This window comes from Diuraphis noxia, unplaced genomic scaffold (genome assembly GCF_037042655.1).
Source record: "Diuraphis noxia isolate RWA-SAM2 unplaced genomic scaffold, SU_Dnox_SAM2 contig0004, whole genome shotgun sequence".
Lineage (NCBI taxonomy): Eukaryota > Metazoa > Arthropoda > Insecta > Hemiptera > Aphididae > Diuraphis > Diuraphis noxia.
In genome coordinates this window covers 56,340,942-56,353,729 of record NW_028301714.1, presented here as the reverse complement: position 1 = coordinate 56,353,729, position 12,788 = coordinate 56,340,942, and the positions used below count along the sequence as shown (strand labels likewise).

The 12,788-nt window shown below is 26.7% G+C and overlaps 2 protein-coding genes across 4 annotated transcripts; one reads left to right on the top strand and one right to left on the bottom strand.

The window, feature by feature from the left end:
- Positions 1–1,416: 1,416 nt before the first annotated feature.
- On the top strand, positions 1,417–7,852 carry LOC107161334 (coiled-coil domain-containing protein 149). 3 transcript variants are annotated; one of them, XM_015507698.2, is made up of 11 exons: positions 1,417–1,627; positions 1,956–2,096; positions 2,158–2,274; positions 4,116–4,220; positions 4,303–4,478; positions 4,556–4,628; positions 5,727–5,808; positions 5,870–6,014; positions 6,076–6,221; positions 6,597–6,644; positions 7,154–7,852. In XM_015507698.2, the coding sequence occupies exons 2-11, from the start codon at positions 2,073–2,075 to the stop codon at positions 7,297–7,299; spliced, it is 1,062 nt and encodes a 353-aa protein (XP_015363184.2). In that variant the 5' UTR covers positions 1,417–1,627; positions 1,956–2,072; the 3' UTR covers positions 7,300–7,852. The 3 variants fall into 3 exon arrangements, with proteins under 3 accessions (XP_015363184.2, XP_089082675.1, XP_015363183.2); XM_015507697.2 differs by lacking the exon at positions 1,417–1,627 and adding an exon at positions 1,642–1,810; XM_089226549.1 differs by lacking the exons at positions 1,417–1,627; positions 6,597–6,644 and adding an exon at positions 1,639–1,810.
- Positions 7,721–10,671, bottom strand: Ccs (Copper chaperone for superoxide dismutase). The gene is made up of 6 exons (XM_015507692.2): positions 10,167–10,671; positions 9,751–9,961; positions 9,479–9,677; positions 9,353–9,419; positions 8,960–9,141; positions 7,721–8,007 (listed from the first exon to the last, which is right to left on the bottom strand). Exons 1-6 carry the CDS (start codon positions 10,176–10,178, stop codon positions 7,872–7,874), a joined length of 807 nt encoding a protein of 268 aa, XP_015363178.2. The 5' UTR covers positions 10,179–10,671; the 3' UTR covers positions 7,721–7,871.
- Positions 10,672–12,788: the final 2,117 nt, after the last annotated feature.

Genomic DNA, 12,788 nt, shown 5'->3' with positions numbered 1-12,788 from the left:
CTTCAATTTTTCTATTTTATAGTTAAAAATTTTCTATTTATTTACAATTTGAAGTACAATATCTTGTATAGTATAATACTAAATATTTTGTTGTATTGTGATTTTGATATACCTAATATGCTTTAAAGTTGAAGATAATTCTGGATTAGAATTATTTTAAATATTATTTTCCATACTTGCTTAATTTTTATTTCTTGATTTTCTCACCATATAATTTTCATTTTTAAACACTTACAGAATATTAGTAACCAATCCTGTACAAATATCTTAACATCCTAATTCTCAGTAACTTTAAATGTATTTCTTTCAGTGAAAATTTCAGACTGGAATACTAAGCTGGATATTGCAATGATGCTGTTTTAGTAATTATGAATTTGACTATATGGTACCTAGCCAAACTACTTATGTATCAAGTATTCAAGTAATACTCAGTACCGTGTTAAGATATGTCACTGCTCCGAAGCAAATTCAAATATGCCGACCTTTAGAAAATTACAACTGTATATTTTTATTTTTTTTATTTTTATTTTTATTTTTTTTTTTTATAGTTTAAGCATCAACTACAATGTTATTAGCTTTACTATTATTACATGTTTTTTATTTTTATTTTTTTGTTGATCCTCAAAAATTGTCTACCCCATCAAATACCAAAAAATTTGCATCCTTTCCGTGCCACCTGTAAACATGACTGGTAAAACTCTTTGTTATTAACATTGGAACGCGTGGATACAAAAACTAATTTATAATGGATATTGTGTATTTCCAAGTTAAAGAAGTAAGTAACAGAATATTGAATAAATAGTAAAGAATATATAAGAATATATATTATATAGTATAAGCTGAAAATGCTCATAACTCTTAAAAACTGAATTATTGTAAAAAACCCTTAAATACAGATAATTTTTGAAGGATCAAGTTTCATAAAAAGTCAATTAATTTGATTTTTGAACTAGCAAAGGATCTGCTGCGTCTAAATTGTCTATGTAGTAATGCACCTGTAGATGAATACCACAATTAATGCAGTGTCACATCAAATTTCGGGCTCCTGTATTAAATGTTTTTGTAGACCCTATAGCCCCTAAAAAATATTATTTAATATACAACAAGTATTCCTATATATATTATTTCAAAAATAACAAATTAATTTCAACTGGTCCATGCAGTCCAAGTCTAACCACAGAATATATATATATATTATATTCAGTGGTCCAACTTTACTGTCTTCCCTTAGTGATTCACTATCACTACTCTGGGAGAATATTAGCACAGATTATATAATTTTATATAAATATATAATATGTGATATTAATATATTATTCGTGTTCCCTACTTGACTTGTCTTGCCAGGACTTGCTGTTATCAGTTATTTCTAGATTTGTTTTATCAGCCTAAATGTTGTGTTATCATAGAATAGATATAATTACCAATTAGTAACAAATAGGTACATACAACCAATTTAGCATTATAGATTCAAACTCAATGTTGAATGTTCTACAAAAGTATAATGTATTCTGTAATTACAGTAGTTAATAATTGTTAAACAATTATGACACTATGACAGATGTGCAAGTTTACTGACATACTTATTTCATATGAAAAACACATAGGTTATAACTTTAATTTCTAGGTATATTAAAATATATTATTTCATTATTGATTAATTACATTTTTCAAATGATAATATTATTATTCCTGTACATCTTCAACATTGTGACATAATATGTTAAAATAAATAAATAAATAAATAAAAATCAACGCATTTATTCAATACATTATTTAATAATCAATCATTTGTTTTTCAAAAATGGATGTAAGTGATTTTTACATAGATTATGATGTACTTACATAATTTTCTTAATGATATTTTTAAGCACAATGCTACAAAATTGCATTTACAATACCTGATACATTGTATCATTGTATGTTAACTAATAATTGTTATTGAAATTTCATAGAGTACTGCCCTGGAACGGAAATTAAATAGCAAAACTGCAGCTCTCACTGTATTAAGTGAAGAATTAGAGAAATGTCGAATAGAACGAGATCATTTGAAAATCATATTGGAAAATAAAATGTTACATAATACATACAATAGAGTAATATAATTCACTTTTAAAAATAGATTTTCTTCTAAAATTATTTTATGCATTCATTTAGAATTATCAATTAAATTACGATAAACTTGTGAATCAACTAAGAGAAGAAAATAAGATACTGAGATTGGAAGCAGAGGATGTGCGTCAAAAATTACAGGATGCTCAAGGTGACAACCAAGTAAGATATTTAAATTTTTTTATCATAACCAAATAAGTTAATTGAAAGCTTTAATTTAGAGTAGATAGTAAAATTTCCCGGCTTATCTACTTTAAATTTACAATTTATAAAGATAGTCAAGATAGACATTTAGTATCATATTACCGAGTATGAGTTTAATATCTTTTTAAATTGCATCTATTCAATATTTTGATATTTGGTTTCAACTTACCTAATTAAAATTAAGAAATTACTTCAACTTTACTGTTTTAATATTTTAAATCATAACATATTTGGGCAAAAATGCACTAACAATTCCCTTATGTTTTTAAATTACTTGTTTTTTATGCTCAAAATAAAAGTGCAAATGTTTTTTATTGGAAACTATTATTTTAGAAGTTATATGCTTCCAAAGTTTATGATTTTACATTTATATGCATGTGCGGCTCGCGCAACACTAATGCTTCACATATGATTTTTTTTTTGATTTTTACAAAATAAGCTATAATGCTGTATTAAGTTGTTTTGGAATTATGTTCAACTGTTCAAGTAAACAACAGACTAATGACTAATGAGTATATTATAACCTTGCCTGTTAAGTTTAACCTATGTATATTATAGTGGCTCCCTTCGTCTGCTGGTTCTGGTCGCCAAACTCGAGGTTTGGAAGACCTCAAGTTGGATAGGGGCTCAGCCTCCAAACCCCCTGGGGCTAAAATAGCAAACCTGGGGAAAATAGATCTCTTCGGGCAGTAGGGCAGACGGAAAACCTAATAAAGTAATAAGTAAACTTAACTTTGTTAGTTAAAATAACACAAATGAAGTGGGTTTGTTGGCCAAAACCAAGGGTACCTGACTTTACCTACAGGCCCTGTCACCATACTCAAGGTCCTTCAGACCTTTTGTTGGAGGTGGACTCATCCATCAATCACCCTCGTGGCTAAAATATTGAATGAATAAACCTACCTAAGCTTACTGGGTTACTACTCTGGCCAGCTATAAAGAAGTGTTGAGAACATGCTTAAAATAACATAAAATTACTATCTTTGGAAGGCTATAACTTCTAAAATAATAAAAAAAAATTGTGAAGGGGGTTGGTAAAGTGTATTTTAGCCCATATTTCTGTTCTTAAAATGTAAATCAGTAACTTAGAAATACATATTTTATATTTTGTATCATATTTTGATGATTTCCTAGTAGAAGATATAAAAATATATAATTATAATATACTATTCATATACGTGTATATGAATCTGGAGAAGAATTTCTTTATGAGAAAACATAAATAGAAAAACCCCTGCTGGATTACCTTCTTCCACTTTTAATGTACATAAAATTATATCATGGATGTATGAAGAATATTAATAAGTTAATAGATTAATATTAATTATTGTTAAATAATTTGTAGTAATTACTAATTAGCAATAATTATTAGCCAAAGCAATAACAACTAAACTAAAATAGAATCACATATTATCAATATTAGTTAACCATTCCCATCTAACTATACGATTACTTTTAGAAAATATGTGATTATATAGTTAAAATGTGGACAAGATTTAACTGACAGTAATTAGTTGATTAGTTTTTGTATTTCTAATAGTACTTATTAATAGTATAACACAGTGTCAGCCTGGTACTTAAAGGGCCCCCAAACATGATATTAAATAAAAATGATAAAAAATGCTTATAAGTAGTGAAATATTATATTTTTAGTAATATCGGGGCCGCTCGACACAAATACGGCCAGGGGCCCTGGATGCGTTCTCGGCCTAGCGGCCATGGCTAGGCTGACACTGGTATAACGTATGTTTGACAAAAATTCTTTTTAGGAAAATAAATATTTAATACATTTTTAACAGGTTTTAAGAACTGGTGGTTTTGTCAAGGATTGTATAAATACTATATTAACAAGCTCTGATAGTAAAGAAGAATTAGTAAAAAATTTAGAAATCGTACATTCAAAAGTATGTAAATATAATGATTTAAACAATGTAAATAATAAATTATTAAACATACTTTTATAAAATTGTTTTGTGTTAATTTTAGTATCAGCAATTAAAGCTTGATTTTGGTTTATTACTGGATGATAAACAAGAATTAATCACTGAACGAGATGGATTTCGAAGTAAAATACGACGGTTAAATTATCAATTAGCAGCTTCTTTAAATGCTAATAAAAATCAATGTGTATTAGATATTGATAGTTTATTATTAGAAAACAAGTATGTACTTAAAAATGAATGATAATTAATATACTTAGAATAAATTTAAAAATATCAATTTATTGCATAATATTTAGGTATTTAAATGAAAGATTGCAGTTAGAGATCGCCGAAAAGGAAATGATAAAGAAAACAAATTCATTATACCAGGTTTATGTTCTTTACAGCTTACGATACAATTTTTTAATGTAGACTGTATATATTGTACAGTTGATGATTTAATAATGGATTGTTAAAATATATAATTTATTCATGTAGTTAACTGTTTTATGCATCATATTGCATTGATATTGTCATGCACTTTTTTTCAAAAGCTATTTTTCTATCATTGTTACAAAATACAAATTAATTGATGCACAATAATATTATTTCAATATTTCAATAATATTATTTATTATTTCATAGGAATTTTGGTTTTTTTTAGCTAATAGTTATAATTTTTGATACACATTGTACATATTGTATGGTACTACTATGAATTTAGACAACAAATATTTTGAAGTAAATTTTAATATAAGATTTTTTTATAATAAGACATATTTAAATTTTTTGAAATATTGCACTAGGTATTTTATGTTTTTCATATATATGATATGTATATTTTAAAAAATGGTGGAGTCCATAATTATTTAAACTGAATACATTTCATGCTGGAATAAAAACAGAAAATAACAGGCAAGCATCAAATTTTTACACAACATAACTTCATTTTTGTAATAGCAGTCGTTATATAAATACCTTTTATTAAAAAGTAATTACTTTTTACAACTTAATTTTTTTTTTTAGATTTGATTTAATGTTTCGCTTTTGTGCATATTTGTTATCTAACTGGCATGTCAATATTTGATATATTTGTAGTCTTCAGAGTTCTTCCTTGCATATAACTGTTTTTCTTTGTAAATTACTCACAATGGAATAACCACATTTTGACAACCAAAAGAGATAATCTTTAACTGTGATGTACTATTTATTTTTTAATAACTAACTATACTTATCTTATTTTGTAAAATTGGCTTAAAAATATATTATATTTCATACTAAAAATAAATAATTATTATTATGCTTCATTACAATATAATTCCACTATGTTTACAACAAAAAGGTAGTCTTTCTATTTATTATTCATCTTTTACTAACAAATAACAAATGTATGGTGGTTCTTTTTAAATTTTTTTATAAATAGATTTTTAGTTCATGTTTAGATTTATTATTAAAACATATTTTTTCAACTAAATGTTATTATTTTAGAGTACATCAAAAATAAATGAAGATTCATCTTTATTGTTCACTAATAACTCAATAGCCCGTAAAGTAATAACTTGTAAACAGAGTAAGTTGCATGATGTTTGCTATTACTTTTTTCAACAAATTTTAATTTTAATTTAATTTAGTGCAACAAATTTTGGAAACTGGGAATCTTCAAGCTTTGTTTTCAAACAGCACAACTCTTGCAGATTTAAGAAAGTTGTGTCAGACACTATTTGAAGCATTGCAAGATAAAACTATAGCACTTAATCATCAAAAAAAAACCAATAAGTATTGTTATTTATGATTTGGTATATTTTGAAATGTTTAGTATTACTTTAATTCTGTATAGAATATTAGCTAAACGATTGGAAGACTTGGAAAAAAAAATAAAATTGATTAACCAAGGGGAAGCCATTATATCACCTTCGCTGACTTTATTGAATGATTGTTCAAATACATCTGATGATACGGATTTTGAAACAAGTTCTATTGATGGTTAGTAAGACCAAAACCATGCATAATTCTATAAAACTAAATTTGATTAGAAAGTTTTAAGTTACTTATTAAAAATATGAAATAATATAGAAAAAATAAATTTTTAGCAAGTCTTGAGCCGAATCTACCTAATTGTTCAATTTTGCACTCGTGAGCATGATAATAAAACAGTTGCTTTTACAATAGTTTGATTATTACTATCGCCATGTTCACACAATAACACTTAATTATAATCATAGATAATATAATATATAGTGTTACATCGTGTTTTAAATATTTTTTAATGGATGAACTATGGCATTATGTGATGAATGATGATAATATACAAGTATGATTAACAAGTAGTAATAATTTATTTTTTCTATTATATTTCAGAATCAAACGCTTGTGTAATTTCTAAAGAAGATGATTCTATCATTAAAAGTAAGAATTGTTTATACAATTATGTTTATAGAATAAATGCATTGACTCACTGAGGTATTTTGAAAGCACATGCAGCAAAAAACCTAACCACCTGATAACTCATTTAATGTTAAACAAATCAGTAACTCACTAATCAATCACTATTTACTGTAGTTTATCAGAATTATTTATTGTAGACTATGGTTTAAATTATAAAAGTTTGTAAAGCTCTTGAAAAAAAAATATTAATTTATTATATTATACAACTATTTGTTATAACCTGTCATAACACACACATACACAGAAAAAAAGCGATTTTAAGATGAGTCAAGAACAAAACAACAGTTTTATTTTACCTAAGTCATTTGAAGTTTTTAGTTAATTAACTTCTTGATTATAATTTTTTTTTACAGTCTAATGAAGTTTGAATGCTAATAATGCTATAGAAAATCCGATTTTTGCACTTCATAAAGAAATTCCTCTAAACACTTGTATATTAAACTATTGTTTGTTAATATTATCTTTTTTAGATGTTGATTTTGATAAGTATCCTAATGAAATGAATACTTTACCAAAAAATTTGCAACAACTTGTTACCGAGGCTATGCAAACAATGGCCTTTGATTCGTCTACCCCTTCCTCTGGTAAAGCTTGTCTCAGTTCTACTTCAGATTAAACATATAATGTTATAATCTGTTCAATATAATGTTACATTTTTAATACATATTTATTTTATTTTAAAATGTGTTATTGTAAAAAAACTTAGTTTACTAGAATTTGAGTTATAAATTGTAAAAAAAATCTTTTTGTCATTTGTATCCTAAGTTTTTTTTAAATTATTTATTATTATTTAAAGATATGAGTTAAAATATCATTGTCACTCATTCTATTGTTATATTTAACATTATATTTGTGTAAAAATGCAACATAATCATCATAATGTAGTTGTATATTTCTGGAATGTTTTTTTTTATATACTTTATTTACTTACTTAACATATCTATAAATCATTAATATAATCTAAATAGCACAAAAACAAATGGTAGAAAAATATTTTGCTGTTGTAGTGATAATTAAAAACAGAATCTACTAAAATATTTATTAAAAGAATATTTTATTTATTTTAAAACCATTGCACTTTTTCTTAATACTAAAATAACAATTGTTTGGTTTAATATCTTGGACACCTGTATAATTTTAATCGTAATATATATTTTTTTAATGAGTAACCCTATGACTATTCCATCATTATATTTTTCTTTGTCTACCGGGACCAGCCAACGGTACATCTCTTTCTTCCCAAAGTGTTACACCATCACAAGCACATATTTTTTTGTTATTTTCAAATAAACCAGAAGATCTAGCGATGATACCACAAGCAATTCTGTAAAAATACAACAAAATATTAGTTGATTTGTTGAAATAGGAAATGATTACTAGTGCTAAAAATGGCGGACATCTAGCATTTCTATATTTGTTTTTTACATAAAAGCCAGCTAAAAACAAGTTTGTTTCATGCAATGATTATGAAAAATCTATTTAGGTTAATTCCTGTTTTATAAATTTTGTTTGAAAATTTTCTTTTAAATAACTGTTATCAAAATAACTATCAATTCTTAAAACCTATTTGATTAATATAAATTCTGTATACACTGTATCTTTAGGTTGATCAAGTATTTGAGTATACGCGATACACCTGTTATAGATTTGGTGATTTAACTATTATCTGTGCCTTATTGATAGATGTTATTTATTAATGCACACACACAGTGGCGGCTTGAACATTTTTTCCCTCAAATCACGTTTAATATTTTTACATCACCCACCCTAAAATATAGTTATTACTGTACATTATCAGCTGAGTACACATTTACGGCTATATATTATATTTATTTATAATTTAATATTTAAATTACCAACATGCAAAAATGTTCCAGTCTACCTTTTCCAACAATAAGACCCACCCACCCATCCATTAATATTTTTGTGAATCACATGATTCAAATATACTCCCTTCGAGCCGCTACTGCGACACACATAATGCACCAATCAAAATACAACATAAATATCATATCCAGATGAAGTTAGTCTTATACTACAATGTCTCACTAACACTAGTATTAACCTCCCTCACTTTAAAATAACTAGCAACTAAAGCAACTGTCCTTAAAAATCAAGGTCAACACAACATTACTCAGTGCTCGTATACAAGAACCCACGCCATACCAAAAGTCATAACCTATCCAAAACAAGTACTAAGGTATCTCAAAAACAAATTTTCAAGTAATATTTATTTATTTTTTTAAAATAATTATAAATAAATATTATTAATTTACCTCTTCCCACTATTTCCATCAATAGCTGATGTATTGATTTTAGTTTTACCACCATCGTCTTCATTTTCTGTAATACCAACTGATCGACCAATTAAATGTGATACATTTATTAATTTATCTTTAAAGTAAAATATTGCCCTTCCATCTTCATTAGCAGTGATATTTCCTAAATCACCTGTGTGCTGTAAAATGAATTAAATGTTAATGAGCAAACTGAATACAAATAATGATAAATGATAAACAGTACCAACCAACTATAGCAAGAGTTCTTGTACAGGAAATTCATTAAAAATCAGTTATACCTATATTGATAGTCCCTAAAGCGAGTAAAGCTGATGCTTTATAATAACACATAGTAAATCACAAAAAAATATTCATTTATTTTTATCATACCCTAAAATTTGAGTCATCAGTTCGACTGCCGTGTGATGTTTGTTTCAAATTAAGATGATCTCCAATCCTATAAATTAATTAATTAATTTAAAAGAATCATAATTTATTTTTTTAGTTTTTTCAAACCTATCACATCCATTAGATAAATCTCCACATTCATATATATGAAAACCATGTTTTCCTGGAGATAATCCATCAATAGTACCATCCACTATGCATTCATTATTATTTATCTGAACAAATCGAACAATACCATTTATACCTAATTTACTATAACCAGTTGATCCACCAAGCATAGCAACAGCAGCGCCTAAGTTCTTTTCAACTTTAATAAAAATGTATAAAGTTGTATTAGCTGTAGAAACATAGAATAAAGACTGAACAAGATGATTCCTTACATGTAGAACTTCCATATCCTTTAAGAACTGCTTTCATACCGGTTTTTTCAATAGAATTTAAAATGAGGGAAGACGGTTGATCTGTAGTGACAGTAACAATTCCAGTTCCATAAGATATATGGATGTCAGATTTTGAAATTCCATTATTGCTTAGTTGATCTATTATTTTATCAGCAGATGATGGAGATGCCATTTTAACAGCAAATTCCAGCTATATAATTAAAAAATAAAAATAAAGATAGGTATCTAAGATTATTAAATATAGGAAAAAATTAGATATTCACTACGAAATATTATGTCGAATTGTAATCAATTTAACCAGTATAGATTTTAATAGGTATAATATCTAAAAACAACAATCATATCTGTACTTACTACTTACATTGTAACAGAAATAAAAGTTAAGTATATCTTACCTTAGCAGACATTTTAGCTTTATTGTTGTGTTAATTAATTATACGCATAACCAATTTACTAATTGAACGTTATTAGCATAGACAAGTTTAAATCTGAGTTTAAAAGTATTAAGGGTGTTGATGTGTGGTAGATGACAAAAACACCATGAAAAAATGAATAAGCAAATAGGTTGTAGTTGTAGACATAAGAATCAATTATTGCTGTGTAGTGTGTACTAACTATTTTATTTATTTTTTTATAGTAAAGTAGTAATGTAGTAAACTAGTAGGCTGTGGATAGAGTCCCGGAAAAATCGTGATTGTTGATAACAATCTTATCAGTCCCGGACAATTATTTATCATATTGCGCATGCGCGGGGACTGAACAATTCACAAAAAAAGTGTACAATGATAATTACCGTACTGCCGGGACCGTAATTTACCACTACTACAGTACTACTAGCATGGAACAGTATAGAAGTTAGAAGCGACACTCTGCATGGACGAGACTACGAGAGCTCACGAGAGCATGGTTTAAGATAGAATGGTTGAGCGACGATTCATACAATCCCACCATGAACTAAAATATCATAGTGACTTAGTTTATGAATCCCACGGTACATTACGGCGGAAAAGTTTCTTATCAAATAAATGTTTTTACTCATTGGATACTAGCGCTTCCAGTGCCAACATGGCCTATCACTAAATGTTGGCACCAAAAACAATAATCCCAGATGGCATATTAGTATTTTACTATTTTCTATTTAGACATACCGATACCACAAAAACAAAATAGAAAATATTAAATAATATATAGAATTTAATTCTGTATGACTGTTAATATACTACAGTATTTAGCAATAGTCATACACATAAACAGCGATAAAGGATGCAGCTGCTGGTATTAGATTGGAAAGCTATTAAATGACAATATAAAATTGACATTTAAAAAAAAAATTACATTGTAAAGTTCTTCTACGTTTTCAATCATAAAGTATTATGAAGTAGGTTGTTGGTATGGTATATTCTTAGCCATCAAAATACTTAGTTAAATGTAAAAAGACGGAATGTCAATTAGGTACGTATGCTATAATGCTAATATAACAGAAAAATACTAATTTTCTAATGTTAATTTTGTATTTGTGATTTTTCATTGGATATAAATGGTTAAATGCATACTATGTTATTTTTTAGTTAAATTTTATAGTAAATCAGGCAATTTTTTTATTTATTGGAATATGAACAGCTTACGAGAAATCTTCCATTAAATTTACAAATTATATTGATCAAGGAAAGATGTTTTAAACGACTATTCTAGAAAAAAAGTCAAATGTCTAAATATTTACATACAGCTAAAAAAGAATCAAAATTTATTGAGAATTTGATGATAGACAGTTAATATTCTTCATTGTAAAATCAATACATTCATCGTTCAGGATCGAAAAAAAAACTGGGAAATCGTTCTGATGTGTAGTAGGTGTCTAGTGCGCCTTGTCGTTGGGTAGGTCACTGTAATATAGCCATATGCAGAAATTGGAATTCAATGATAATTTTGTATTGATATAATTATATATTATTTATTATTTGTATCCAATAAAAAACAATGTTATTCTAAGCGTATATTCCAAAAGATATTTTACTATACAGAGTGTATCTTATATCGAAAACTAGGTTTTTAATAGTATTAATTATATATTTATATTTTATATGGAATTTAAAAAAAAACAACAACAAAAATAGACAGTATGTTTCTTTTTTTAACCTAGACATTATTTTATCCCAATTTTCTAATTTTTAAGCACTCGGTAGTATTAACAGCAAAATCAACATAACTATTTTAAATTATAACAACTATACATGTTTTTAATATAGATTCTGGTACCTAGCTATACAGCTTTTTTTTGGAAATTTTTATGGTAAAATTAAGCTTAAATTTACTAGTTTATTAAATACGATTATATTAAGTTTAGTAAATCATAAATAGTTTTAATTAAAATAATTGGTGTAATGTAAATTTAATTTATTAGAGCTAAACAATTTGAAATTTTGTTTTAGTTATTTTTCTGTAAATGTCAATATTTTATTTTGTTAAGTCAAAAAGCTTGAAAGTGTTTTCAAATCAGATTTTGAATAACTACATTATTGAAGAAAAAAAGAGGGTGATCATGCTTGATGAATGACTGCATGTGTTAGTTAAAATGTATACAATTTCCCCTAAAAGACAAAAAAAAGAGTTCAATGTCAAATCAATATTTTATTACGGGTTTTCTGATAATTAGACGATATAAGCTGACCTGAAAAACTTAAATTCCCCCCGCCCTCACTCAAGAAGTTATTGAAAATACGCCACTGTGCATATGCATAGCATAATCAGTGATGTATTCGTAATTTTTTTCTAGGGTGTACGCTCAGCACATAGACGTAGGTATATTGATGGGAGAGGGGTGGGGAGCTTAAACCTTGTCTCTCTTTCTCTCTCAAAAAAAAAAATTTCTCCCTAAACCTAAAATTAACTTATGGTGGGTCGTGGGGTATACCGCCACCACGTCTTTATATTTAAATTGATTTATCTACCCCCTCCCCCCCCAAAAAAAAGGTTATTAGACATATTTACGCAATGCAATAGGATAAGATGGAGTTAGA